The sequence below is a fragment of the Adiantum capillus-veneris genome, chromosome 1 (assembly GCF_014529385.1).
Source record: "Adiantum capillus-veneris isolate H3 chromosome 1, ASM1452938v2, whole genome shotgun sequence".
In the NCBI taxonomy this organism is placed as follows: Eukaryota; Viridiplantae; Streptophyta; class Polypodiopsida; order Polypodiales; family Pteridaceae; genus Adiantum; species Adiantum capillus-veneris.
The window spans coordinates 64,624,071-64,639,465 of NC_140931.1; the positions used below are offsets into that span (position 1 = coordinate 64,624,071).

The 15,395-nt window shown below is 41.4% G+C and overlaps 1 protein-coding gene and 1 pseudogene across 1 annotated transcript; both read left to right on the top strand.

The window, feature by feature from the left end:
• The first annotated feature begins 253 nt into the window (after positions 1-253).
• On the top strand, positions 254-1,661 carry LOC147464913 (uncharacterized; annotated as a pseudogene).
• Positions 1,662-2,496: 835 nt separating this feature from the next.
• On the top strand, positions 2,497-4,446 carry LOC147464914 (uncharacterized). Its single transcript, XM_086517055.1, has 2 exons — positions 2,497-2,891; positions 3,831-4,446. Exons 1-2 carry the CDS (start codon positions 2,497-2,499, stop codon positions 3,838-3,840), a joined length of 405 nt encoding a protein of 134 aa, XP_086373181.1. The 3' UTR covers positions 3,841-4,446.
• The last annotated feature ends 10,949 nt before the right edge of the window (positions 4,447-15,395 follow it).

A 15,395-nucleotide genomic window follows, 5' to 3' on the forward strand; every position in this document is an offset into this window, starting at 1 on the left:
TTAGCATACACAGTGCACACACACGCAGATCTCTCTCTCTCTAGCAAAGCATACACACACACGCAGAGAGATCTCTCTTTCTCTATCGAAGCATACACACACACACGTAGAGGCAGAGAGAGCATTGTGAGATCTTGCTTCCTAGCAGAGTTTGACCTGCAACATGGATGCCCTGGCTACTGCGTCCATCTTCAATGGTGCTCCTCTAGGCAACAGCCTTGCTACCTAGAATGCCCTTCTCGAGGAGGTCCCGATGGCGCAGGCCAGACTCAACATGAGCTTTGACTGTTGGTATGGGCCTGATCGCCCCTTCACTGTCAGGACCCCTTTCTACCTCAAGGGCAAGTTCTTTAGCGGTTACGACTGGGACACCGTTGGCCTGTATACAGACCTTGAGGCATTTTCCAAGAACAGGGCTTTGGAGGTTATCGACATCTGATGGGCCATGCTTAATGGAGCTTTGGATGCATCTTCCCAGAGGTTGCAGAGAAGTATTTGAATGTGTCCTTCAAGGAGGCTATCTGGTTGAGAGAGAGAGAGAGAGAGAGAGAGAGAGAGAGAGAGAGAGAGAGAGGATGCGATACAACAATGGAATCAGGAGGGACAAACTCCAAGAACAGAGAGATGGTTTGGAAGCCACTGGTTTGTTGCTGAACCAGTTGCAACGTGGCTTAGAATGTGAGCTGAGAGATGCCCACAGTGTTTCTGTAGTGCGGTACGTGGTGATGCAGCTGGGGACAGAGAGCTGGGTGAGGGATTGGAGGATGATGAGGGCCATCCTGGATTACCACCTCCTCACCCTCATGGACATGAAGAACACGGACAAGCTGCTCATGTATGCAATCAATGGAACATTGCATTTTGTAGACATGATGGATGCATTGTAGAACGAGAGTGGGATTCTCTGATCCCACAGGTGCAGAACTGCTTGCAAGAGGAAGCCTGTATCAAGAATCTTTCAATAGACGTGTTCCTAGCAACTCTTAGCCGTAGACTGGTAGATTCCGTTGATGAAAAGCTCGCAAAGGCAATAACTTCCATCCATGTGTAGAGCAAGGATAAGGAGTAGAGATTTAGATGGTGAGTTTTATGAGAAGAAACTACCACAGTTGTACGAGAGCCTACAAAAATTGGCTGCTCTGATAGATGTGATGAAGGAGCTGTCAAGCATACCGGATGAGATCTGCCGACCAAGATGTGAAGCTAGTTGACCGCAGTGTGGCAGCATGTGCTACCAAGCCAAAGGACATAGTGCTGCAAAGCATGATACTGTACACCAGCCTTCAAGACTCAACGGATCCTGCTGGTCTGGGGATAGGACAATGGTGAAAAATTCGTGCCTTCAACAAGTGGAGACATGTAGCTGGATGAATCTTCGAGACGAGATTGGAGAATTGATAAAAACTGCCCCTTACACAGATTTCAACAAGGAGTATCCGACTTGGACGATGCCTTCCAGTAATGAGGACAATGCAATCAAGGTGCAGGAGAGTCTCTTCTTCCACTTTCAGAAAGAGCTGGTGGAGAAGCTGAATGAAACATATTACCCATCAAGAAAGCGTGCATTGGCACCCACCAGAATGTGCTTGTCGCCACGTTGCAACTGGTTTAGCAACAAACCACTGCTGAATCCCTTTCCCTACTATAGACTTGCACCTTGAAAGCATGTGGCATTACACAAGATGCTTACATGGGCGAAAGAATTCACGATGATATTGTTAGACTAGGGTTGTTGAAAGATAATATCGTGCTTTGGCACTACCTCGATCGACATGTATCCCAAATGTGGTGCATTTAATAAGGCACAAAAAGTGTGTGAGGAGCTTCCTATCTTGGATGTCATCTCTTGGAATGCACTGATTGTGAGATTTGTCCAACTTGGGTAGGGCCAAAAATCTCAAGGTTGTTTTCGAAAGATGCGAAGCAACGGTGCCTCTCCAGATGCAATCACATATGCTTGCATCCCGCAGCCAACGATCAGCATCACAAAGCTCCAAGCTATTTTAAGTAGGTGCAGAGAGAGGGCCTCTTTCCAACCACAATCACATACACTTGGATCTTGAAGACATGTGGCATTACACAAGATCCTCATATGAGCAAAAGAATACACGACTTAGGTTTTTGAAAGAAAACATCGTGCTTGGCACTACCTTGGTCGACATGTATCCCAAATGTGGTGCACTTCATAAAGCACAAAAAATGTGCGAGGAGCTTGATGTCCGGGATGTCATCGCTTGGAATGCAGTGATTGTGGGGTATGTCCAACTTGGGCAGGGCCAAGAAGCTATGGGCTATTTTCGATAGATGTGAAGCGAGGGTGTCTCTCCAAATGCAATCACATTCGCTTGCATCTTGAAGGCAAACATGGCAAGGTGAAGGGGGAGATCTACGATGAGACGTCTGTAGCTTTTCTCCAAGGCATGTTGTGAGAACGAGACATACATATGCTCCAAGATTGTGCTAACAAGAAGGATTTTTACCAAGGCTATAGGATACATGCTGATATTCAAGAGGGACAACGCCGCAGCAGCCGCCTTTTGCAAAAAAGCACTCGCGGCAAAAGCTGGTGCTCATTGTGTTGTCAAGTCTAGTAGTAGTCCCAAGCGAGATATAGAGGAGCTCTCAGGATTAGATCTGCTTGCTTCACTAGCCGCTTTTTTCTCTCGTCATGGCCATGGCAACAGCACCAGTACAGGCATTAATGCAGCCGAGAGCTGTATTGTAGAGAGGGCGCCGCCGCTTCCGCAACACTTGCAGGTAGCGATGGTGATCCCCAGGATCCACAACATGAGGGCCTTGCTCCGCCTGCGAGCAGTGCACTCTTCCTGGAATGAGGCCATCCTCACTCTCATCTCCAACTCCAGTACCGGTCTCAACCGACCACCCAGGCTGTAAGTTATAATGCTGCTGTAAGTTTTTTTTGGGGCTCACAATTAATGATTCTACCTGTAAAATGTAAAAATTTTGGGGGCTAAAATGTAAAAATGATTTTGATGTTTGGTATGCAAGAAAAGAAGAAATTTTTTGTTGGTGAATACATGTGGCACAATTTCAATACTTATTCCAATACACAAGGTTTCTAGCTTCAATAACTTCATCATTAAGTCCATTGCATCGTGAATATATTTAAGAGCTTTTGCAAGCGTACTGTCTTGCATTGTTTTCTTAAAGTGGGTTGCTAGAGAAATTGCCTACCGTCAAAACATGTGAAAGATCAAAACTTGTGAAAGATTAACATGTATGTGGGTGTGTGATTTTGTGTGCGCATGCCCATGTGAATTCATGTATAGCATAGTGTACACTTATTTTAAAGTGCTTCATTGAATGTTTACTATAGCAGTGCATGCATACAACCAAAGCTATTTTAAGCTCTCTTGTATGCCTCTCTCTTTCATTACTACAGAGCTCGCCGGTTGAAGGAAATGTTGCCACGTCTCCGGGGAGGGGGCCGGCATCCCTCTCCCTTTTCTAATAGTATAGATACTTCAAAACATTGATATTAAGGATTTAATCTTTTGCCATAATATATGCAATAGTAACATATGAATATTGAGCTAATTATGTTCATGACATGTCTATTCTCTCTCCGTGAATGTTTCTTTCAGTTCAACAAATTTTTTTACCACCCCCCAAAGATAGGACAATGACACCCCCAATAATAAAACAAAGGTGAACCAACTTTGTGCAATTCAAAAAGAATGCTCAACGTTCATTTTATTTGAAATGCAACTTTTTCATTGGGCAATGGATGACTTTAATCCTTGTTGGCACCCATGTCTTTCTTTTGGGGTTGGCGTGTCTTCTTTTTCACACCCATTTTTGTTACACAGGAATGCATAAATGGATTAATAACTTTCGGCTCCGATCGTCAAAAAAGTTGGATCAATTTTTTTGTAAAGCTCTCGACGAAGCGAATCAAATGAGCTACTGATTGGTTGTAATTGGGCTCGGAGATCGGAGATCTAAGCTCCCTCTCTTAGGTGGCCTTAAGTTGGGGGTTTTACCCTATCTTTTGAAAGTTTGAAAATTAACATCTCAATTGAACTCAATTGTAAACACATGTCCCCCACCCCCTCCCTCCTCCTCCTCCTCCTCCTCCTCCTCTCTCTCTCTCTCTCTCTCTCTCTCATCTTCTGCTTCCGACTTGCTCTTGAACTACTCAGGACCTTGTGGTGGCGCTTCACACATAAGCTCTCTTGTGTAGCTTCTCACACACACATACACTTTGTGCACACACTCTCTACTTCCTTGCCACCCTTCACACACATTGCTTTCATCTATGTACATGCACAAGTTGCATACAATGCTTGCTTTTGCCCATACACCTTGGAATCGGCGTGAATGATTGTAGGTTGGGAGACATGATATCTCCAACCATATATGGCACCTAGCCTCTCATAAAAAACCTTAACCCATGATTTCCTAGTTATGGGAACCTTGTGGTTATTGATAGTAAATGGCTAGAGATTGTGGGCTACTAACTAGTTGTAGATTATTGTGTACTTGTGGATCTTAGTTGTTTTTTTTTTTTTTTTTGAAGTGAGCCTTGCTTCGTTGTTCCAAGAAACTTATGACATTGTGGATCATGAGAAGGATGGTTCACTTTTATCTTGAGATTATAGAGTTCAATCTTCAACTATTTGAATGAATATTGTAAATGAATGTAGATTTTGTTACAATATTGACTTAAAATTCTCTAAACTAATGTGGTACTTCATAGGAATGGCTTATTCTTGGTGTAACCTGATCTTGGCCTACGCTATTGATATACTACTACTTCTTAGGAATGACTTATTCTTGGTGTAACTTGGTCTGGTCTACGCCATTAATCTTGGGAAGTCTAATTAGATGTATGTAAGATAGCATGTGTGAACAAAATAAGAGATTTATAATTAGGTACATCTATAAAAAAATATCTTATATAAAAGGTATAACTCGTAAGGGATTATTTAAGTAACTCTTGTTGACATGTGTTATATGTAATTTTTTAATAATGGACTCCTCGGGCTGTTAATAAACCTTGGTATTGTTATTAGTTTGGCCTATTTTGTGATAGCATTGAGAGGCGGCTTTGCAAGATAGACCAGGTGGCCTCAATACAAGGGCTAACGCATGACGGCTTCACCATAAAAGACAAACAATAGGGGCACCACCTAGCTTGAAATGCAGCTAGGATGCAATGACAATACTATACAACACACCACACACCTTGTCACGCAGCTGAACATGTTATGAATTGTGGTACGAGGTGGTAGGGAAACAAGTGGAGATAGATAGTGAGAGTGTGAATGTAGGTGCGTGAACTACTATTCACACGAGAGGTGGCGAACCCGCACAACAATACATGAAAATCAAGAACAAAACAACCCTAAGGTGGCTAACCCGGACACCTCTACATACAATGCAAAATAAATAAACAACTATGTGACACACTCACAAATCCAACACAATAGAAAGAATGACATAATGAAAAGAGTATATTATTTGGGAAGAGAGATAATGGAGAGAGACGGACAAGAGAGGAAGGAGGAGACCATGGGTGCCTTGTAGATGGGTGGAGATGATGTCAAGGAGTTGTGTGAGGGTAACCTTCATCCTCCACTTCAAATTGAACCAAAGCATGGCGGTTGATGATGCTGGAGGTGGAATATGTGTTGATGAGTAGCTTGTGCGTGCATAACCTCTTTACCATTGTGCTGTGATGGTGTCTCCCAATACTCTTTTACATGGACTAACACTTTTAGCTGTATTAGAAGTTTGCATGCATGGTACCTACGCTTCAAAATTCTCATAACTTCTAATAACGTAGAGCTTGTGTTGTGGTGAGAGCGTTGTTGTTTTGGTGATAAAGACCCCTCCTTATATAGGAAAAGAGGGTGGAATTTTCTTATATTTTATTGGGACGTGATCCACACCATGTAATCGTGGGTCGGTCATGTTTGATGCAATGATGCTTGTGATAGAGTCATAGAGAGAAAATAGTAGGAGAAGAGAGATATGGAGGGGAAAGGAGAGTAGAGGAATGGGGTTTTTACAAGGTATGCTAGTCATAGCTAGCTTATTTGAGAGAGGAGAGAGGGTTTTTACAAGAGGTTGCTGAAGGTGGTTTGTCGTTGAAAAAGATAAATCCACCACTTATAGTGGTAGTGGCTCTAACTTTGGCCAAGACTTCAAATATTGTGCCTTTTTTTCTTTCACTCATGTCCTAGATTTCAAATCTAGAGTAAAAAATGTACAATGATTTTGTGTTAACACTCTAAAGTGCGATTATGAGGGCATAGGTGGAGTAAAAGATGATTACAAGGTTGATGTTGTCATTTGAAATTGATGAATATATGCATGGCCCACCTAATTGGCGCTTCCGTAACTTGATGCTTCTCTCGGACAAGCCTGCCTTGGGTTGTGTCATTTGTTAGTGGTCGTAGTCAAGTGCCTTTGCGGTTGTTACAATGGTCGTCACTTTATTGAAGCCGTTGGCACGAAGGGTGTATATACGAGAGCATGTGCTTGTGTGCAAAAAAACATGGCTGTAATTTAACTATTTTGGGCTTATGGACTGATTTGTGAGAGTGTTTGGTGGTGATTAGGAGAGTGGGGTGCGTGTTGATGATATGTTGTGTGTGTGTATGTGTGTGTGAGTGTGTGTGTGTGTGTGTGTGTGTGTGTGTGTGTGTGTGGCCAAAACATAGCAATTTTCAGCTATGGAGAGATTGGGAAAGACATGAGAGTGAGAGAGAAGAGTGTGTGTGTGTATGTACTCTTATGTGTGCTGAAAATTGGTTGTTTTCAGCTTTGTGTGTGTGTGTGTGTGGGCGTGTGTGTGGAGGGAGATAAAGTTTTTTTTGTTGGTTAAAAAGAGAGAGAGAGAGAGAGAGAGAGAGAGAGAGAGAGAGAGAGAGAGAGAAGGGAAAAGATAGTGAAAATTTTAGCCAAGAGAGAGAGTGAGAGGGACAGAGAAGACAAGGAGAGGGAGGGCTCCATGGAAGGAAGAGGACAAGGTGGAAAGAGGTGATAATGAGATGGAGGTTTAGTTTATTTGCTTTTGTAACAAGGTGGTCGCCATGGTTGTAAAAACCATTTATTTTACCAATATAGTTATCAATATTTTGAAAGTGGAGCCCTTTGAGGAGAAAATAAAGGAGAGACAAATATGATTACCAGTGGTTCCGTCGGTACATAGGGACAAAGGCTCCTACCATGCAAGATTTTCTGCTTCAATGAAATCTTTTACTGGAGGCTTCTGCTTATCTTGATTCTCAAGTGGTTGTTCACATGCCCTGTGGTTGAGAGATATATATATTTTTTGGAGAAGGGGGTTTTTCCATAGAGAGAGATGGGTTGATTTCAAAAGGCAGCCCTCATTAGCCCTCTCCTTTAAGCTAGAGACAGTTATGCCTCTAGCTCTATGCTTGATCCTTCTTCATCTGAAGTGAAGGAGTCTCTCTCCTCAGGAATATCCATCACAGCTGCTTGATCAAACCTTAAAAGGTACTTCTTTAGCCTCCATCCATTGACATGTGTTTTGTAGAGCCTACCGTCTGCATCCATCAATCGGTAACTGCCATTGAATGGCCCTTCCCATCTAGGTGAAAAATTCTTATCCTTCCTAGTGTCAAACCTGTTATCCTACCTTAGGACCACCATGCCTTTCTTGAGACCTTTCTCCTTGAGCCCTTTGTTGAAGGTGAGGCGTCGTTGCTTTGCCTCAGTTGCATAGTAGTTGTTGATAGCCTCTTCTTTGTCTAGTTGAAGCCTCTCTAGTTCTAGAATGTGGTTATGGAGATGATTATTAGGGCGCTCCATGTGCCTAGCTAGCACTCTAAGACGAGCCAATTGAACTTCGATTGGGTAAAATGGCCTCCTTACCATACGCGAAGTGACATGGTCTAAATCCAAGGGATGTGCCAAATGAAGTGAGATAAGCCCAAAGTGTAGCCATAAGGTGCTTATCCCAATCACTTTTGTGATTGTTTACATGTTTAGTGATGATCTTGTAGATCATACCATTTATCTTTTCCACCAAACCATTGCATTGTGGGTAGTAGGGAGTTGAGTGGCGTCGTGACATGCCCAGCTTTTCCATCAGCTCTCCTGCTAGGTCTCCACTAAAACCTGACCCCCTACCAAAAATTATCTCAAGAGGAGTTCCAAAACGGCAGCAAACATTTTTAAATACAAACTTTGCTACTTCCTTAGCTGTAATCCAAGTGGTAGCTACTGCTTCGGTCCACCTGTTCGTGTAGTCTACACCCGTGATGATATACAATTTACTTGATTGGGACCTTGGCAAAGGCCCAATAGTGTCAATTTCCCATTTCTCGAATGGTCCATAAGAGATTATAGGAGTTTGTGGCTCATAGGTGAGCCTCCTATCCCCTGCTTTTTGACATTTCTTGCATGTTTTACACCAATGGTGCACATCTCTCTGTAGACTAGGCCATACAAACCCGGCTTGTAGAATCTTTCTATTAGTGATATCAAGTGAAAAGTGTCCTCCACAAACACCATCATGGAAACTTGAAATTATTTTAGTTATCTCTCTAGAGAAAGGTACACGCCTAAGAATCTGATCCTTACCCTCGTAGTAGAGGTCATCATTGATAAGGGGGTTTTTGTTGCCTTGCGCACAAGCCACTGCTTTTGGCCCTTGGTAAGATCTTTAGGACACTCTCCTGTGTCCAAGAAACTCATGATGTCAGACATAGCATCGCTACATTGAAAGAGAGGCAACTTCAACTTGATAGCACCCACCACAACTGGAACATCTTGTAGCTTCTCTCTAGCTATAGCATCAACTTCTTGATTTTCTGCTCGAGGGACATGCTGTAATTGTACAATTTGAAACTTTCCCAAAAGTTCCTTAACCTTGCGCAAATGGCTTAGCAAGCTATGATTTTTACAAGCCCGAGTTCCTTGTACTTGTTTTATTAAAAGCATGGCATCACCAAAAACATTTAATCGTTGAATACCTTGTGTCACACACCACTCTAACCCAAGAGTTAAGGCTGCATATTCTGCCTCATTGTTGGGGTGAAAATCCAAGAGATGCCCAATGGAAAAAACCTTATCCCCTTTCTCGTTGAGATGACTATGCCAGCTACATCTTTGTCCACTGTCCTCTTGTAGGCTCCATCAAAGTAAAGAGAGTGAGCCCCCTCTACCTTTGGGACCTCCAACACAGGTGTAGTCTCTTGATCATTTGGATTTATCTTTAGCTTCTTTTCATAGTGGTGGAAATGAGTGATAATACCTCTTAGACTGGCCCTTGTGGAGTTCTCCACTTGCATTTTTTTAGTCAAACTCTTGCAACCTTGTGAGCCATTTGGAAATCCTAGAATAAACATCCGTGTGCTGCATTACATAAGGAAATACTTCTTCCATTGTTAGGATTATGAATGGTCTAGACAGTAAAGAAGAGCCAAATTTTGTGGTACCCAAATGCAAGCACCATACGTTCCACTGCCATGTGTCCCTTTTTTGATGCAGTCATCATGTGACTAGAGAAGGGATAGGACGCATGAAAGAAGTTTGAGGATCCTTTTGCATCAATACTGCCCCAAGTGTGTCATTTCCCACACTAGGATTCACATAAAATGGCTCATCCCACTTTGGAGGTGCAATGGTGGGTAGTGAGGCTAAGATTTGTTTTACCTCATTGCGATGTTGTTCATTTTCTTCACTCCAAGTAAAGATCTCTTGGTGGGTAACTTGTTGTAAAGGGATAACCACTTAGGAGAGCAAGTGAATGAGCCTGCTCAAATACCTTACCTTTTGAAGGAATGAGACCAACTGCTTGGTTGTAGTGGGCGATGGTAAAGACACCAAAGCTTGAACTTTGCTTGGGTCAGCTTCAATACCTTTGGCCGAGATTAAATGGCTAAGAAGAGTAACCTTGATTTCACCAACGTGGCATTTCTCCAGGTTGAGCTGGCCACCCAAAGCTTGTAACCTAGCTAGACCTTCATAGACTTTCTCCAAATGAAGAGAATGAGAGCTATAGATACAAAAGTCATCAATAAAAACACAAATTGATTTGCCAAAGAATGGCTGAAAAACAAATTTCACATAACGCTGAAAAGTGGTTGGAGCATTGGTGGCACCAAAAGGCATAACTCTATAAGCAAAGCATCCCCACGGTGTGATGAAAGTTGTCTTCTTTTGATCTTCTTCATTGATGCTAATTTGGAAGTATCCTGATTATCCATCACATACTGTGTAGCGCTCATGTCCTGCTACCTCAATGAGAAGTTCATCTTGAAAAGGGAGAGGAAAATGGTCCCTTTTTGTGGCTGCACTAAGGGGCTTGTAATCAACACAAACCCTTCACTTATCATTCTTCTTTGGTGTGACTACCACTAGAGAAACCCACTTTGAGTCTACAACAGGATAGATGAAACCTGCTTCTAACAATTTTCTCACCTCCTTGAGCAAGGCCTCTTGTTTAATTACTCCTAGCCATCTGAGATTCTGCACTACAAATTTACTTCCCTCCTTGAGCTTGATGTGATGCTGAACTACTGTGATACCACTGATTTTATCATATTCATCAATGAACAATGTGGTAAAATTACTTAGCATTAAAACATATTCTTAACACTCCTTGCCACACAAATCACTAGAGAGAATTCGATGTAGCTTACTTACTTCTACTAGAGGTTGTATACCTAGTGGCTCCCCTTGGTTTGATGATGATGCATTAAGTTGCTCCATCTTCTTAGGGTCCTTGAGAATGATCCCCATCACCTCAATGCTATTGTTGGTTTCTTCAATCATTGTTGACTCCTCCTCTGAAGTGATTGAAGAGTCACTAGAAAACTCATCCTTGGATGTTTATATATCCATGTCACATTGTTGACCTATCTTCATGTCGTAAAGTATTTGCCTCCCTTTTGCATCCTTCATCTAGATTATGCTGGTGTCCCATTCTTGTCTAGCTTTCATAGCCATAAGCCAAGGCCTCCCTAGAATGATAGGGCAACCCTCCCCTTTATGTGACATTACAAAGATCCACCTCGGTGTTGAATGCCTTTACCCTAACTGCATTCACAATGCCAACACATTGAACTTTTACTGTATTTGCCATTTTGGCTTGACATGGTGTCGGCCTACTCACTTCTAAGCCTAAATGGTGCATCATTTTTTCACTCATGACGCATATTTGTGCACCACCATCGATGTAGATATTGTAGATGTGGTACCCTTTGATGTGAGCATCCATCAGAGGTAGTATGCCATCTAGATTCCTCCCAGAGGTAACCCTAGCTCTCTTTGTCTTTGGTCGTCGCATGCTAACCATATTTTTCCATTGTCTCATCACCCTAGGTGCAAGGTGAAGTAGTTGAGGCCAAGTGATCTTTGGGCCCTACATAGGGACATCTTGAGCCAAATCATATGGTGTAGAACATTCACTCAAAGAGAAATCCACAATGTCAATTTTACGTCATGACTTGGATGGCTTTTTGATAGATTGCCCCTTGGCTGTCATCTTTTCTTCCTTTTGGGAAGATTCACCATGCCTAGCGTTCTTTACCCCATGGCATCTACTCCTTTAACACTAGTTTGGTACCAAAAAGGACACTTTAGTGTCCTTTTTTTGCAAATTTAAATAAAATGGTATATGAAATCTAGAACACATCTCAAAAAATGCTTTCGCAAACTTATAAAATGTTATTCAAAGTACTCATAGAAATTATAATCCTTCACTTTTGATCATAACCTCAATAGTAACTACACTCAAGAAAAGGTGCTATTCAAAACAACATTCAATGTTTCATTAAAACTTATACTCTAGCCAAAGGAAAAAAAATGAGTAGGGTGCATGCAATAATCCGTGGTAGCTACTTATATATGTGTTTGATATTTTTGCAATTATCATGTGAGAAAAAAATTCTTTGTGACTAGAATTAAATATAGAAAGTCTTGTGGGTCAAATATGCAACGTTCACAAATTTAATTAAAAATCACAAAAAACATTTAGTTCATCTAAATTTACAATGTCTTATGATGCATTTATACTAGATCTATGACTCCATTACATAAGGTGATAATTTTTAATGGTTATGCAAGCCACATTTGGTGATTTATGGCTATCCAAAAAATGCGCATGTTGTAATTATGATTTTTTATTTATAAAAGATAAGCCTTAAAATAAAGTCCACTTTTGGATTTTTTAGTTCATCTCACTTATTTGTATACAAACACCTCATATGGACACAATTGAAAGATTTATATACACTTTCATTAATTTTTCATAACAATGTTTTTTTTCCAAGAAATTACGCACTATAAGTTTTTTAAAATGAGCTTGAATTACAAGGTGCCTATGAGTTTGAACCCTTGAAAATTGCTTAGTTGATGGATATTGACCTATAGATACATTATACACCTTACGTTTTGTCCCATAACCTCATCATGTTAGAAAGAGGCCTTGAAAGACCAAAATTTTTCTCTTTGTCAGCATTTTCAAGATTTTGGTCTTTTGGTTATAGCAAAAATTTAGTCCCATAACTAGGTTATGAAGCTCAATTTCTTGCTAAAATAAGTTTTTTCCTATGCATACACGTTGAGATCTATAAAAAATCTATTTTGATGAGAAGTTATATTCCATTTATTAAAAACTTTATTCAAACTGCACTAAATTTCTATGATTTTTTCATCTTAAAACTTATCATTATAATCTTAATTTGGTTTTAATTTTGGCAAAAGTAAAATTTGGCTATGTTCTTCACCTCATAGTTGACCTAGGATATGAACGTGACCTACGAATTTTTTTTCTAGATTGACCAAATTATTATGAAAAGTTGCTAGAAAGACAAGACACTTTAGTGTCTCAGGACATTTGAGTGTCCGATACAAAACTAGTGCTAACCTTGGTCTTACCCTTTGCCACTCTCTTGATATCCTCCTCCACTTTCTCCTTTCTTTTACCTTCAAGGCTGATAACACTCACGCCTAGTTGTTGGCTAGTTGTGGAGGTAAGGGTGGAATGAGAGGTTGTTGTGGTGGTGGGTGTGGTTAAACCAGTGGTTGTAGAATTTTCACTGGTGGTGCTTGTTGTGGTGCTCTCGGTGGTGGTGGTCCTTCTCTTGGTGGTGAAACTTTGTTTTGCCTTGATCCATCCTCTATTAAAAATCTACCTCCGTGGGAGTGGGCAGTAATACATACCATGGCCGTCTTCTCCACAATTGTAACAGTGGTATTCTTGGTTCTATCTTTGTTGTCCTCTCCCTTGATCTTGGTTGCGATTGTGTGCATGCCCTTGTTGCACCAAATGGACTGAGAGATTCTCAAGGTGGTTGATGATTCAATTGAGGAGGTCTTGCTGATCTTCAATTGGTTCTTGTGGTTGATTCCTCTGGGTGGTTGTTGTAGGTGGTGCTAGAGATGGTCGAGTCCTTATGGCTTCCTCTTCATCGGCATTCCTGGCTTATAGGCGCAACTTCTTGTCTTTAAGGGGGCCACTTCAACTGGGTACCTCGTCGATGGATGGAGATGATGTCAAGGAGTGGTGTGAGGGTAACCTTGACTCTTGTTGAATGCCGAATCCTCCACTTCAAATTGCACCAAGGTGTGGCGGTTGATGATGATGGAGGTGAAATATGTGTTGATAAGTACCTTGTGTCTGCATAACCTCCTTACGATTTTGGTGTGATGGTGTGTCCCAATGCTCTTTTACATGGACTAACACTTCTAGCTATATTAGAAGTGCGGAGGCATGGTGCCTATGCCTCAAAATGCTTGATCATAACTTCTAATAACGTAGAGCTTGTATTGTGGTGAGAGCGTTGTTGTGTTTTGGTGATAGAGACCCCTCCTTATATAGGAAAAGAGGGTGGAATTTTTTAATATTTTATTGGGATGTGATCCACACCATGTGACCGTGGGTCGGCCATGTCTGATGTAATGATGCTTGTGATAGAGGTCCCCAAAGAGAAAACAGTAGGGGAAGAGAGAGACAGAGGGGAAAGGAGAGTAGAGGAATGGGGTTTTTACAAGGTATGCTAGTCATATCTAGCTTATTTGAGAGAGGAGAGAGGGTTTTTACAAGAGGTTGCCAAAGGTGGTTTGTCGTTGGAGAAGATAAATCCGTCACTTATAGCGGTAGTGGCTCTAACTTTGGCCAAGACTTTATTTATTGTGGCTTTGTTTCTCTCACTCATGCCCTAGATTTCAAATCTAGAGTAAAAAATTTACAATGAATTTGTGTTAACACACAAAAGTGTGATTATGAGGGCGTAGGTGGAGTAAAGGATGATTACAAGGTTGATGTTGTCATTTGAAATTGATGAACATAGGCATGGCCCATCTAATTAGTGCTTCCGTATCTTGATGATTCTCTCTGACAAGCCTCCCTTGCGTCGTGTTGTTTGATAGTGATCGTAGTCAAGTGTCTTTGCGGTTTTCATAGTGGTCATCACTTCATTGAAGCCGCTGGCACGAAGCGTGTATATATGAGAGCATGTGCATGTGTGCGTATGATGGTGGCTATAATTTAACTATTTTGGGCTTATGGGCTGATTTGTGAGAGTGTTTCGTGGTGATTATGAGAGTGGGGTGCGTGTTGATGGTATGTTGTGTGTGTGTATGTGTATGTGAGTGTGTGTGTGTGTGTGTGTGTATGGCCAAAAAACAGCAATTTTCAGCTATGGAGAGCTTGGGAAAGACATGAGAGTGAGAGAGAAGAGTGTGTGTGTGTATGTACTCTTATGTGTGCTGAAAATTGGTTGTTTTCAGCTTTGTGTGTGTGTGTGTGTGTGTGGAGGGAGATAAAGTTTTTTTTTGTTGGTTAAAAAGAGAGAGAGAGAGAGAGAGAGAGAGAGAGAGAGAGAGAGAGAGAGAGAGAGAGAGAGAGAGGGGAAAAGATAGTGAAAATTTTAGCCAAGAGAGAGAGTGAGAGGGAGAGAGAAGACAAGGAGAGGGAGGGTTCCATGGAAGGAAGAGGACAAGGTGGAAAGAGGTGATAATGAGAAGGAGGTCCCCTTTATTTTCTTTTGTAAGAAGGTGGTGCATGGTTGTACAAACCATTGAGTGACCTCTTAGTTTACTAATATAGTTATCAATTATTTTGAAACTGGAGCCTTTTGAGCCAGAGAAAATAAAGGAGGGAGAAAAATGATTACCAATGGCTCCATCAGTACTTGGGGACAAAGGCTCCTTACCATACAAGATTTATGCTTCGGTGAAAGCTTTCACTAGATATTCTATTTATCTTGATTCTCAAGTGGTCGCTCACATGCATTGTACTTGAGAGATTTTTTTATTTTTTATTTTTTAGAGAAGGGGGGGATTTCCATAGAGAGAGATGGGTTGATTTCAAAAGGTGGCCCTGAGCACGCTAGAAAAGGCTACGATTCTTTAAAAAATACTACTAGGAGACATTGCTTGATAGTATTCTA

Coding starts and splice junctions, on each gene's coding strand:
- LOC147464914 (XM_086517055.1), top strand. CDS start 2,497: ATGCTGATATTCAAGAGGGACAACGCCGCAGCAGCCGCCTTTTGCAAA.